At 43.0% G+C, this 12,379-nt stretch overlaps 1 protein-coding gene across 1 annotated transcript in view; it reads right to left on the bottom strand.

Annotated features, from left to right (window-relative positions):
• The window catches only part of PIAS1 (protein inhibitor of activated STAT 1), a 61,213-nt gene that overhangs the window by 13,747 nt on the left and 35,087 nt on the right, over positions 1 to 12,379 (bottom strand). The window contains exons 3-6 of the mRNA XM_053988640.1: positions 6,754 to 6,838; positions 5,850 to 5,897; positions 4,932 to 5,022; positions 4,299 to 4,433 (exon numbers count right to left, since the gene is read on the bottom strand). Coding sequence (XP_053844615.1) covers positions 4,299 to 4,433; positions 4,932 to 5,022; positions 5,850 to 5,897; positions 6,754 to 6,838 — 359 coding nt within the window. The remainder of the gene's footprint in view (positions 1 to 4,298; positions 4,434 to 4,931; positions 5,023 to 5,849; positions 5,898 to 6,753; positions 6,839 to 12,379) is intronic.

Raw genomic sequence — 12,379 nt, 5'->3', positions numbered from 1 at the left:
GGAAAAACCCCAAAACAACAGGGAAAAACCCCAAAACAACAGGGAGAACCCGAAAAACATCAGGGAAAACTCCAAAATCATCAGGGAAAACCCCAAAACCATCAGGGAAAACCCTGTCTGCAGCATGTAACACTTGGTTATGGGATTGTTATGGAGCTGCTTCACCAGGTACACTGCCATGGAATAGTTCTGGAAAACACCACAAACAGCAGAGAAAAACCAAAAAATATCAGGGAAAATACCAAAAATGTCAGAGAAAACACCAAAAACACCAGGGAAAATCCCAAAACCATCAGGGAAAACTCCAAAACCATCAGGGAAAACCCCAAAACCATCAGGGAAAACTCCCAAAACAGCAGGGAAAAACCCCAAAACAACAGGGAGAACCCTAAAAACATCAGGGAAAACTCCAAAATCATCAGGGAAAACCCCAAAAACATCAGGGAAATCCCTGTCTGCAGCACGTAACACTTTTTTATGGGATAGTTATGGAGCTGCTTCAACAGGTACACTGCCATGGAATAGTTCTGGAAAACACCACAAACAGCAGAGAAAAACCAAAAAACGTCAGGGAAAATACCAAAAACACCAGAGAAAATACCAAAAACTCAGGGAAAACCCCAAAACCATCAGGGAAAACCCTGTCTGCAGCATGTAACACTTGGTTATGGGATTGTTATGGAGCTGCTTCACCAGGTACACTGCCATGGAATAGTTCTGGAAAACACCACAAACAGCAGAGAAAAACCAAAAAATATCAGGGAAAATACCAAAAATGTCAGGGAAAACACCAAAATCATCAGGGAAAACCCCAAAACCATCAGGGAAAACTCCAAAACCATCAGGGAAAACCCCAAAACCATCAGGGAAAAACCCCAAAACAGCAGGGAGAACCCGAAAAACATCAGGGAAAACTCCAAAATCATCAGGGAAAACCCCAAAAACATCAGGGAAATCCCTGTCTGCAGCATGTAACACTTTGTTATAGGATAGTTATGGAGCTGCTTCACCAGGTACACTGCCATGGAATAGTTCTGGAAAACACCACAAACAGCAGAGAAAAACCAAAAAATATCAGGGAAAATACCAAAAATGTCAGAGAAAATACCAAAAAAATCAGGGAAAACCCTGTCTGCAGCATGTAACAGTTTGTTATGGGATTGTTATGGAGCTGCTTCACCAGGTACACTGCCATGGAATAGTTCTGGAAAACACCACAAACAGCAGAGAAAACCAAAAAGTATCAGGGAAAATACCAAAAATGTCAGAGAAAATACCAAAAACACCAGGGAAAACCCCAAAACCATCAGGGAAATCCCTGTCTGCAGCATGTAACACTTTGTTATGGGATAGTTATGGAGCTGCTTCAACAGGTACACTGCCATGGAATAGTTCTGGAAAACACCACAAACAGCAGAGAAAAACCAAAAAATGTCAGAGAAAATACCAAAAACACCAGAGAAAATACCAAAAACATCAGAGAAAATACCAAAAACACCAGGGAAAACCCCAAAAACATCAGGGAAACTCCAAAAACATCAGAGAAAAACCCCAAAACAACAGGGAAAAACCCCAAAACAACAGGGAAAAACCCCAAAACATCAGGGAAAAACCCCAAAAACATCAGGGAAAAACCCCAAAACAACAGGGAAAACCCCAAAATCATCAGGGAAAACCCCAAAATCATCAGGGAAAACCCCAAAACATCAGGGAAAACCCTGTCTGCAGCACGTAACACTTTGTTATGGGATTGCTGGGCACCATGGAGGAGAGCTACTTCAATTTTATGTTGATAAACTTCAGTACTACACTTGTGCCAGTACACTGAATTTTATATTGATAATATACAGCACTGCACGTGTGTCAGGACATTTAATTTTACCTGGACAATGTTCAGCACTGCATTTGTGTCAGTGCATTTAAGGAAAGCTGTCAGGTCAAATATGCTCAGATTTTTTTTTTTTTTTTTTTTTTTTAATAAAAGTCTATTTTGTTTTCAAAATAGGAAAAGGAGCAGCAATGCCTCTTCACAAGATGCATCACCTGCAGTGTCTGGAAGCACTGGCCAACTTTTTCTTCTCCTTCTGCACTCAATTGTCTCTGAAATGTGAATTTCATCACCAAAGCAGCTCAGAGGCAGAACCCAACTCTGGCAAGTGCCACAACTCAGGTGAACCTTCCCTCATGGAATGAACTCTTCCTGCCATGGACTTCAAATTCCTGGGATTTCTGATGCTCTCATTTTTCTTATAATCTCCCAAAAAAAATCAGGTTATGAATGTCTTTCTAAAAATGTGACTCAGCAGCAACACCTCTCAACGCCCAGGATGGAAAGGACCAAACCCATGTTCTCACATTAGGGTTCATCTATTATTTTGTGATTTGAACGTTGGCTAAACCCGGAGCTGCATTCACACAATTTAAATTGAAAAATAAAAGGCTTCCCTCAGCAACTGCCACAGGTTTCCACTTTAAAAAAATCCATGTAATTGTGACATCCCCCATCCTTTATTTAGGATCTGAAGGCAGGATCTCAGTGATATATCTCACCACAAAATCACACCAATTGGAGCAGCAGCAGAAACACGGCATTTTAAATATTTTACTCTCACAATGAACGCTTCTCACATCGTTAAAAACCACTACTGCCTTAACTTGTTTGTTTAATGCCTCAATTAGGAGAGGAGTTAGAAAAATGCTAATTAACGTTGTGAAATTATTTACCGACAGCTTGAATCTACAAAGGCAGGAACTCGCCCAAGGCATCTTGTACAGAAGGCTCTTGAAACAGATTGTGTAAAAATAAAAATCACAGTGAGGACTCCAGCAAAGGTAGGGAGCACAGTTGGGACAAGAACTGGCTCTTGAGGGAAGGGGGAAAGGGGAACTCAGATTTTCTGCTACACAGGCACAGCCAAACATAAAATAATTCTTCACATTTCACTGTCAAAGTCCCAAAGAATCAAATTAGGAGAGGTTGTGTCTTAAAATCTGTTTAGGAAGGGTTGTGTCTGAAAGAATCTATTTAGGAAGGGTTGTTTTTTGTAGAATTCCAGGATGGTTTGGGTTGGAAAGAATCTTAAATCCCATCTCATTCCACCCCTGCCACGGGCAGGGACACTTTCCCCTGTCCCAGGCTGCTCCAACCCTGTCCTACAATTCTGGATCTAATGCTTATTTATGCCAGAAGTTACCCCAAATGTTCTTTATAACCGATTAACCTGTGAAACCTGAGAACCAGCCAGCTCCCAAGGGACTGACTCAAACCTGGGGCACTTCTTGTCCCTAAATCCTGAACTGTGAATCCCTGAGAGCAGCATCTGGGACCCACCCACCTGCACTTCAGCGTGCAAACCCAAGCAGGCTGGTTTGGAACTGCTTCTTTCTGATACTTGCAGCTCTCATTAGGTGAAAGAGGATTTTTTTTTTTTGGACCAGAATGACTCAGCCATCCTTTATGCCATCATCTGAATGGAGATTGTTTTCTGCTCCACAAGAAATCCACCACGAAATCCCACCCTGGTGTTTTCAGAGCTGCCCATTGTCCCTGCCTGGAGGGTAAGCATTTTTCCACGCCGGGCTTTGCACGCTGACAAATTCTTGGCCAAAGTTTCACCTCAGGACAATTCTGGGCACTTCTAAAAACAGGATGGGGGCAGTGGCAGCAGCACACGGTGCCTCTGGAATGCCCACCCCAGCAGCTTTGGTGCCAGCTCTGAAAGCAGCTCAGTAATTCATGGCTGATTGACTGAAGGCACTTTCTGCAGCACGTTCCAGATTTCATTAGCCCGCTGGAACATCAGCGATTTCCTGACACCGGCTGGAACCTTCTCCCCACAGACACGAAAAAAAATGGTAAAAACAAGAGGTTTTAAACGTGAAGGATAAGGAGAGCAGCTGGGAGGAATGTAAAAAAGGTCAATGGGATCAGCTGGGCTGTGCTGTGCCCACACTCACAGCTCTGAAGGGCCACCCTGGGCTCCATGGCACCCGCTCCTCGCAAGTCCAAGCCAAGCTTTGTCAAGTCCCTGCAGTCAGGAAGAGCTTCAAAGTCTGAAGCTTGGCCAAATCAACAAACAAAAGGCTCAGAGGATGCCTTGATCTCTTGATCTGGGCCCTCCCTGAGTCACAGAGATGAGGAGGGAGAGATCCCACCCTGAAGGTGGCGGGCGGGGAGGGGGGGGATCTGAGGGAACACGGAATTCCAGCTGAACAAGAGCATCCGTGGCTCCCCCAGCAAGGATTTCCTGCCCAGGATTATCTCTGAAGCAGCTAGAAGAGAGCCCAGGGGCACTCACTCTGCCAATCTCTGCAGTCCAGGACACGACGATGGTGTTGGGGACCGTGGTGGACAGGCGGACGAGTGAGGTAATGTTGATTGGTCGGCTGGGGCGCTTTGGTTCCACACCGTTTTTGGTTGGTGGCAGGTAGCCCTAAAAACCAAAAGTTCAGCTCTCAGAAGAAAGAATCCCACAGTGCTTTTGCCTCCTGCCCCTCCCAACGCACCCAGACCAGGCTCTGTGTTTAATTCAAAGAGACAGGGATCAGACAATAAAATATTGAGCATTTTAGAAGCTCTTTCTCCTGATGGAAATCCAAAATCCTAACCCTGCCCACAGAATATTAAAGGGAACTTTGCCACCTCTCCTGTCTCAGCAAAACTAAACAAAAGCCCCCAAACTTTGGAGCAGAGTTTCTAAAATTCAATCCTTTTTTCTCTGTTCATGGTAATATTATTAAATGTATGATCTTGAAAAGGGTTTTTTAACTTCCATATGAACTTCTGGATCTACTGGCTAGAACAAATTATTTGATCTTTTCTATTCATTCCAAAGCTCCAGAATGTGAAAACAAACATTGGGATCATTTTTCAGGCAGGTAATTCCTAATAATGCATGCCAAAATGAGTATTAAAAGGAGATTTTACTTACTGGAAGGCTGCATGGTTTCCCATTGACTTTCACACACAGATTGGGTGGGAAGTGATCTTCTTGTGGACAACTGGTTTCTGATAAACAAAACCTAAAAGCAAAGAGCTGCCATCATCTTTCACTTTTAAAGTGATTTAAAGATCATCTCTTCCTAGAAGGAATTGCTCCTCCACTGAGCCATGAAATCATGACCCATCTTGCTAAACACAGCTCTCAAATGATGCCACTGAGCAGGAAAACCCCCCAAAATTATGGTGCTTCAAGCAGCCTGGAGGTTCCTCCTCAGATTCCTCGAATTCCTCAGCCTGACTCCCAGTTTCTTCTCTGCCTCTTCCCCAGCCTGACCTCTCCACACAAGACCAAGGTGCCACAAATGACATTTCCCCCCCATGCCAGCTGCAGTTCCAGCTGTTCAATTTCTTTCTTTCCAGTTCAAAGAGGTGTTTTTGCTGCTGGATCTCCAGCAGGACAAGGAGCATCCCAAGGAGCAGCAAAACCTCTCAGCTCCCCTGGGTTCCTTCCATCCCTGCCCGTGGAAAATCCAAGAGGGGTTGGTTTCCCTCATCCCCTCCTCACCCTTGATCCATCCCACCCCACCAGGCTGAGACATGGGACTAAATCAATTTTTAATGGATTAAAAACCCCCAAATTCACCAGGCTGGTGATTCCCAAAGTGCCTAAAGAAGGAAATCTTGGAATGCCCATGGAATCCCTCCCTGCTAAGAAAAACAATCCTGCTCATGGATTTTCCAGCCCCAGGACATGGAATGAACCAAGGTGGAGTCAAAGGAAGGATTCACTGACAAGAAAATCAACCAGGATGAGGAAAATCAGTTCTTTTCCATCCAGGAATTCCCAACCTGCTGGGCAGGACCTGCCTGATAAATCCTAAAAACCAACAGGCAACAAAATCCCTACCTTAGCTGGACCTGTACTGTGAAGTCACATTTGGTCCCAGAAATATCCCTGGAAACAAGAGAAAAAATGGATTAAAATAATCTGCTTTTCACAAGATTCCTCAGTATTGCAATATAGATTCCTCAAGAGTTCGCTGGAAGTTCAATTTATGGAAAACATTTCATTTTTACACAAAAAAAAAATGGAAAATTCACACTTTCAGGTGTGTATGATGTACAGCAGACTTTGCTGCTCCTGCTCAAACCACCGCTCTCAAGAGAGGTTAAAAGGAAGAGGTTTTATTTTTTGAGGTAAATAAATAAATTTGTGTCTGACCTCTATTTTTGTGGGGGGTTTTGTTTGAAGTTTTTTGTTTTTTTTTTTTTGGGGGGGGTTGTTTGGGTTTTGTTTGTTTGCTGGTTTTAGTGGGGGTTTTTGGTTTGGTTTGATTTTTTGTTTGGTTTTTTTTTGTTTGTTTTCTTGTTGTTTTGTGTTTTTGTTTTTTATTCATTTGTTTTTTTGTTTGGTTTTTTTTTGTTGTTTTGTTTTGTTATTTTGTTTTTTTGTTTTGAGGGGAGTGTGGTTTCCTGGGGTTGTTTTTGTAGGTCTCTAAATTTTTTTTTTGTATATTAGAAAGAAAATTCTGATGGGTCTCCATAAAGTCACAACTTCATAACAAATTAACAGAGAAACTGGCGGCAAGGAAGAGCTGCAGGAAGCAGAAATCTGAATTTGCAGGGAGCTTGACACCAGAGAAACCCACCCAAAACTCACTGCTGGGGTGGAACTCTCTCCTCCCCGTACAAGACGACACACAAATCCCCCAGAGGGGTTTTCCCCAGCTGTTCCCGAGCAGGGCTGTGTAAAGCTGGGTGGATTTGGGGTGAATTATTGGGATTTCAGGGCTGCTGGAGCCCCCACTCACATGGAGCTGCTGATCTGCTGCACTTGCTGCGGCGTCAGCGCGAAGGCAAAGCAGGTTTCTCGAAACCTCTGGCTGTTATCTGAGGCTGCAAGAGAGCAGAGAGCATCAAAAAGCAGCCAGGACAATCAGGAAATAATTCAATCAAGTCAGAACACAGGTTTTTTTTCAGCTCCAGCAGCACCAGACACATCTGGCTCTGAGGAGCCTCTGAGGAAGTTGCCATTGGAAGCCTCCTGTAAATAAAAATACAATGAACAACCTTTATATGCCTGTAAAGTGTACATTAAAACAGGGATGGAGGTAACAGCAGAGCTGAGGCAAAGCAAGGCTTTTCCTCGCTGTAATTTCAAGCCAAACGTGCTCTGATATGAAATAAAAATATTTTTTGAGGCTTTCTCATCCATCGTTTCTTTATTTCCCTCCACATCAGGCTGGGCCTGTCAGAGTTCACAGAGGGGCTGACCACAGCACGTGGCACATCTCACACTCCAGTCTGAAATTTTATGGACTTCAAGGCACCAAAGAGATCCAGAAGAAGCCCCAGAACTCGTGAGACCTGCAGCTATAAAATCTGATTTTTAAAGCCTTCCCACTCTGCGCCACAGCGCTCCAGAACCAAACAGCGCTCAAGAGGAAAATGCTCCTGCTGGAAATTAATGTTAAAGATCTCTAAAATAGTGGTTTTGGCTAAAACACAGCCTTTCACAGGGCCACTGCAGCAATGAAAAGGGTTTTTTTTTTTAAATAATAAATTGAAAGAAAGCATCATCTCCCCAGAGAATGATTCCACGCACTCACCAACCCACACTGAATGAAAAGCTGCTTGTAAGTTGCACTTCAATCTCATTATTCTTCATAATTCTGTAAGTTCTGAATAAATTTGTAATTTCTGAATAAATATTATACAATATAATACAAATATTCTGAATAAATAAACATCCTTTTCTGTGCACAAAACACTGGATAAATTTCCCATTTTTTGGTTTACTATAATGCATTCTTGACTCATCCCTGAGTGACAGCTGAGTGAATATTTCAGGGTGAGAATTGAGATTTTGTTCCAAGCAGCGTGTGGTGGGTTGGAACCAACAACAGCAAAGACACTGAGTGTAAACATTACAGCAGGAACCTCCCAAAATTCCGTTTTTTATCCCTCCTGCATCACACTGCTCCAAAATCCTTCACTTATCCCATTATTTGCTGTTGTGCATGAGCAGGATCAGGGACACGAAGCTGCTGTTTGGAATCCTGGAGAAAGAATGAAGTTGTAGAAATATCTCAGATTTTGAACTGCATACGTTTCCTCCCTGCTAGCACAACGTCTGCAGGAAACAGCCACAATGCATACAATTAACAATGAAAACCTGCTTTCACACTGGCTCTTCCATAGAATTTGACACCTATTTTTAGCTATCAATGGCAAGATCACAATTACAAACTCTTAATTAACAAAAGCTGAATTAGCAAAGCTCATGCACTGCAGAGAAATGAGGGAATTCCAGTTGTTATTTCCTGCTTTTCCATGGGTTTTTCTGCTGGGTTGATTTTTCTCCCAGGTATTATTTGCTTTAGCCTGGAAATTGTCAATTTTGGCTTCATTAGAAAAGTTCTGGAAGGTTTTTGGGAACCTTTGGTGTGAACTCCAGCACTTCATTAATTAAAAACTGCTGACTATTTAACTAAAGCCACCTTCATTTAAAGCTCAATTATCCAGAGAAGCTACCAAAATTCCTTGGATTTCCCAAGCTTTTCCCCTGCCCATCTTTTTTCTGCAGCAGCTCCACTTTAGGGAATCCAGCAGGGAAATGGGCAAACAGGAGGGACTGGAATTGTGTGCAGCAGGAAAACTGTGACAAAGTTTGGACCAAAGGCTCTAACATTCAATCCTTTTCCCTCTGCTCACGTTGATGACAGATTTATTTTTAATGAACAGTGATATGAAAAGTGGGGTTTGAACTTCCATATTCACAGAATCACTGAGTTATTAACAGTTGGAAAAGACCTCAAAGCTCACCAGGTTCAACTCCTGACTGAACACCAGCTTGGCAATGAAATCAAAATCTGATTTTTGAGCCCTTCCAGCGATGGTGATTCCACACTTCCCTGGGAAAGCTGTTTCAATACTTAACCACTCCCCCAGGAAAGAAATATTTTCTAACATCCAGCTGTTGTATTGGTCAGATTAAAGCATTTATACATTTATTTGGGAGAAAATGTGGAAAGACATCCCCGAGTGCTGCCACGGGAGCTTTCCCTGCTCCAGCTCTCCTCAGGAGCCATGCCAGGACAGAAAACAGCCTCTGCTTGAACAAAAACTAAATTCAAAAAGGCCTCTGACATTTCTTCTTGAGATTTGGGGTTTTTTGTGTTTTCAGTGTCTTTTGTGCAGTTAATGCTGCAGCCTCAAAGAGGAGACTTGGAAAGGGACGGAGGTCAAGGGGGATGGGTTTAAATGGCCAGGAAGTGGGGCCAGATGGGATTTGGGAAGGAATTCCTCCCTGGCACGGTGGGGAGGGGCTGGGATGGAATTCCCAGAGAAGCTCCCTGGATCCCTGGAGTGTCCAAGACAAGGCTTGGAACACCCTGGGATAGTGGAAGGTGTGGGGATGGGATGGGATCCATGGGATGGGATCCATGGGATGGGATGGGGACGGGATGGGATCCATGGGACAGGATCCATGGGACGGGATGGGATCCATGGGTTGGGATCCATGGGACGGGATGGGATCCAAGGGATGGGATCCAAGGGATGGGATGGGATCCATAGGACAGGATCCATGGGACAGGATAGGGATGGGATGGGATCCATGGGATGGGATCCATGGGATGGGATCCATGGGATCCATAGGACAGGATCCATGGGACAGGATAGGGATGGGATGGGATCCATGGGATGGGATCCATGGGATGGGATCCATGGGATCCATAGGACAGGATCCATGGGACAGGATGGGGATGGGATCCATGGGATGGGATCCAAGGGATGGGATGGGATCCAAAGGACAGGATCCATGGGATGGGATAGGGATGGGGATGGGATCCATGGGATGGGATCCAAGGGATGGGATTCACAGATGGGACGGAATCCATGGGACAGGATGGGGATGGGATGGGATGGGACGGGATCCATGGGATGGGATCCATGGGATGGGATCCATGGGATCCACAGGACGGGATCCATGGGATGGGATCCATGGGATGGGATCCATGGGATCCACAGGACAGGATCCATGGGATGGGATGGGATCCATGGGACAGGATCCATGGGATGGGATGGGGATGGGATCCATGGGATCCACAGGATGGGATGGGGATGGGATGGGATCCATGGGATGGGATCCATGGGACGAGACAGGACAGGACGGGATGGGATGGGATCCATGGGATGGGATCCATGGGATGGGATCCATGGGACGGGATGGGGATGGGGATGGGGATGGGATGGGATGGGATGGGACAGGATCTCAGCTCCCTGCCAGCCCAAACCCCCTGAACTCTGTGCTGTGCCCTTGTGCCTCTGCCTGTGAGCAAGCCCTGGTCCCTGGCGGGTCCCCAGCCCCGAGCTGCAGCGTTCCCTGGCCAGCAGCTCTGCCTCCCCTGCTCCCCAGACTGCAGACAGGGAAGGGAAAAAGCTGCTAATTAGGCAAAGATGCTGCAAAAGGCATCCAAAGTGTTTCCAAACTCCTGACAGACGGAGCAGAGCGGGCACAGGAGCAGGCAAGGAGCTCCTGGAACTACAGCTGAGCTCTGGTCAGGCTCCTCAGCTACCCCCAGGACACTGCTCTGCCCCTTGCATGTGCAGCTGCATCCAAAAAAAAGGGACAAAATCTGATTTTTCTCTGTGGTTTTCTCTAATCTTCTCCCTTATCATCTTTTAATGGCCATGTCTAGTCCTTCCAGATCTGCTCACCCTGCAAACGATGCGTGAAGATCCCACCAAACCACATTAAACAGAGCTCAGCTCTTCCCCTAAAAACCAAATTTCTGGGTTGATCTCTGGCTCCAGCTCCTCTCTTCCCAAAGAGCTGGAACATTGGGAATTTGGGATTTCAGAGGGCAGAAAAGCTGACAGATTTCTGTTAATTCATCTGGTGTATCTGCTGTGTTTAAAACACCAAACAGATCCTGGCAAGTCAAGCACATAATTTACTTTCAGAAGTTCAGGAAGATGATTAAAACCAGAAAAAGATAAGTTTTAGGCAATAAAATCATTCTGATGGCTACAAAGGCAACTGTGCCCTGCAAACAACGGTTATTATCTAACAAAAGAAAGGTAAAAATAGATCTGCAATTGAAAACCAAGAGGATGGAAATAGAATTTATAATCCAATAAAGCTGGAATCAAGCCAGGACAACAGAGTTAATATGGACATTCTTCAGAAAGATGCCAGGAATGTTTCTGGGGGGTTGGGTTTGTTGTTTCTTTTCCAGAACTATGATTTATTAAATATTAAAACATTTTCTTTTGCACTGTGAATGCAACAGAGCTTGGAAGAGTCACTAAAAAGCCACAGAGTTTCTTCTCCCAAACTTCTCTTTTCCTAATTTCACCAGCATTTCCTGAATTATTCCAGACTTACCTCACTCCAGGAATGATCCACGATTGGTACAGATTAACTGAGGGACAAAATTATGCCTTGCTGGTTGTGGATTTCCTTAAAACACTTCACTGAGGTAAAAAGTTTTCAATATTTGAGGGAAAACTGTTTTAATATATGGTATTCACAAGGCCAAAACACTTAAAATGGTATAGGAACATAAATATAAATATAAATATAAATATAAATATAAATATAAATATAAATATAAATATAAATATAAATATAAATATGCATTCACAATGTGTATAAACATATATATAAATATATGTATAAAATTATATATGTATAAAATAATATATGTATAAAATTATGCCTTGCTGGTTGTGGATTTCCTTAAAACACTTCACTGAGGTAAAAAGTTTTCAATATTTGAGGGAAAAATGTTTTAATATATGGTATTCACAAGGCCAAAACACTTAAAATGGTATAGGAATATAAATATAAATAATAAATATAAATATAAATATAAATATGCATTCACAATGTGTATAAACATATATATAAATATATGTATAAAATTATATATGTATAAAATAATATATGTATAACATTATGCCTTGCTGGTTGTGGATTTCCTTAAAAAACTTCACTGAGGTAAAAAGTTTTCAGTATTTGAGGGAAAACTGTTTTAATATATGGTATTTACACGGCCAAAACACTTAAAATGGTATAGGAATATAAATATAAATATAAATATAAATATAAATATAAATATAAATATAAATATGCATTCACAATGTGTATATACATATATATATAAATATATGTATATCCACAGATCACCTATTTAAGAAATAAAAATGATACAGAAAAGCCATTTTCTACTAATTCTGCTCTTTATTTTGGAAAACCCCTCCAGCACCAGTATGAAAAAAAGAACCCAGCTTGAGTGGCTGCATTTTCTACAGCTCTAAAAATATTCTGTTCCACCTCACCAGTACCCAGGGCTAAAAATAGCCACACAATCTTTCTGCAGTAAAATACCTCTTGCTGTCTTGAGAAAAAGCCACTCTCTGAATTTCCAC

Source organism: Vidua macroura, chromosome 12 (genome assembly GCF_024509145.1).
Source record: "Vidua macroura isolate BioBank_ID:100142 chromosome 12, ASM2450914v1, whole genome shotgun sequence".
NCBI classification, from domain to species: domain Eukaryota; kingdom Metazoa; phylum Chordata; class Aves; order Passeriformes; family Viduidae; genus Vidua; species Vidua macroura.
Note: the sequence above shows the minus strand (reverse complement) of the source record. Positions and strands in the feature narration are given on the sequence as shown.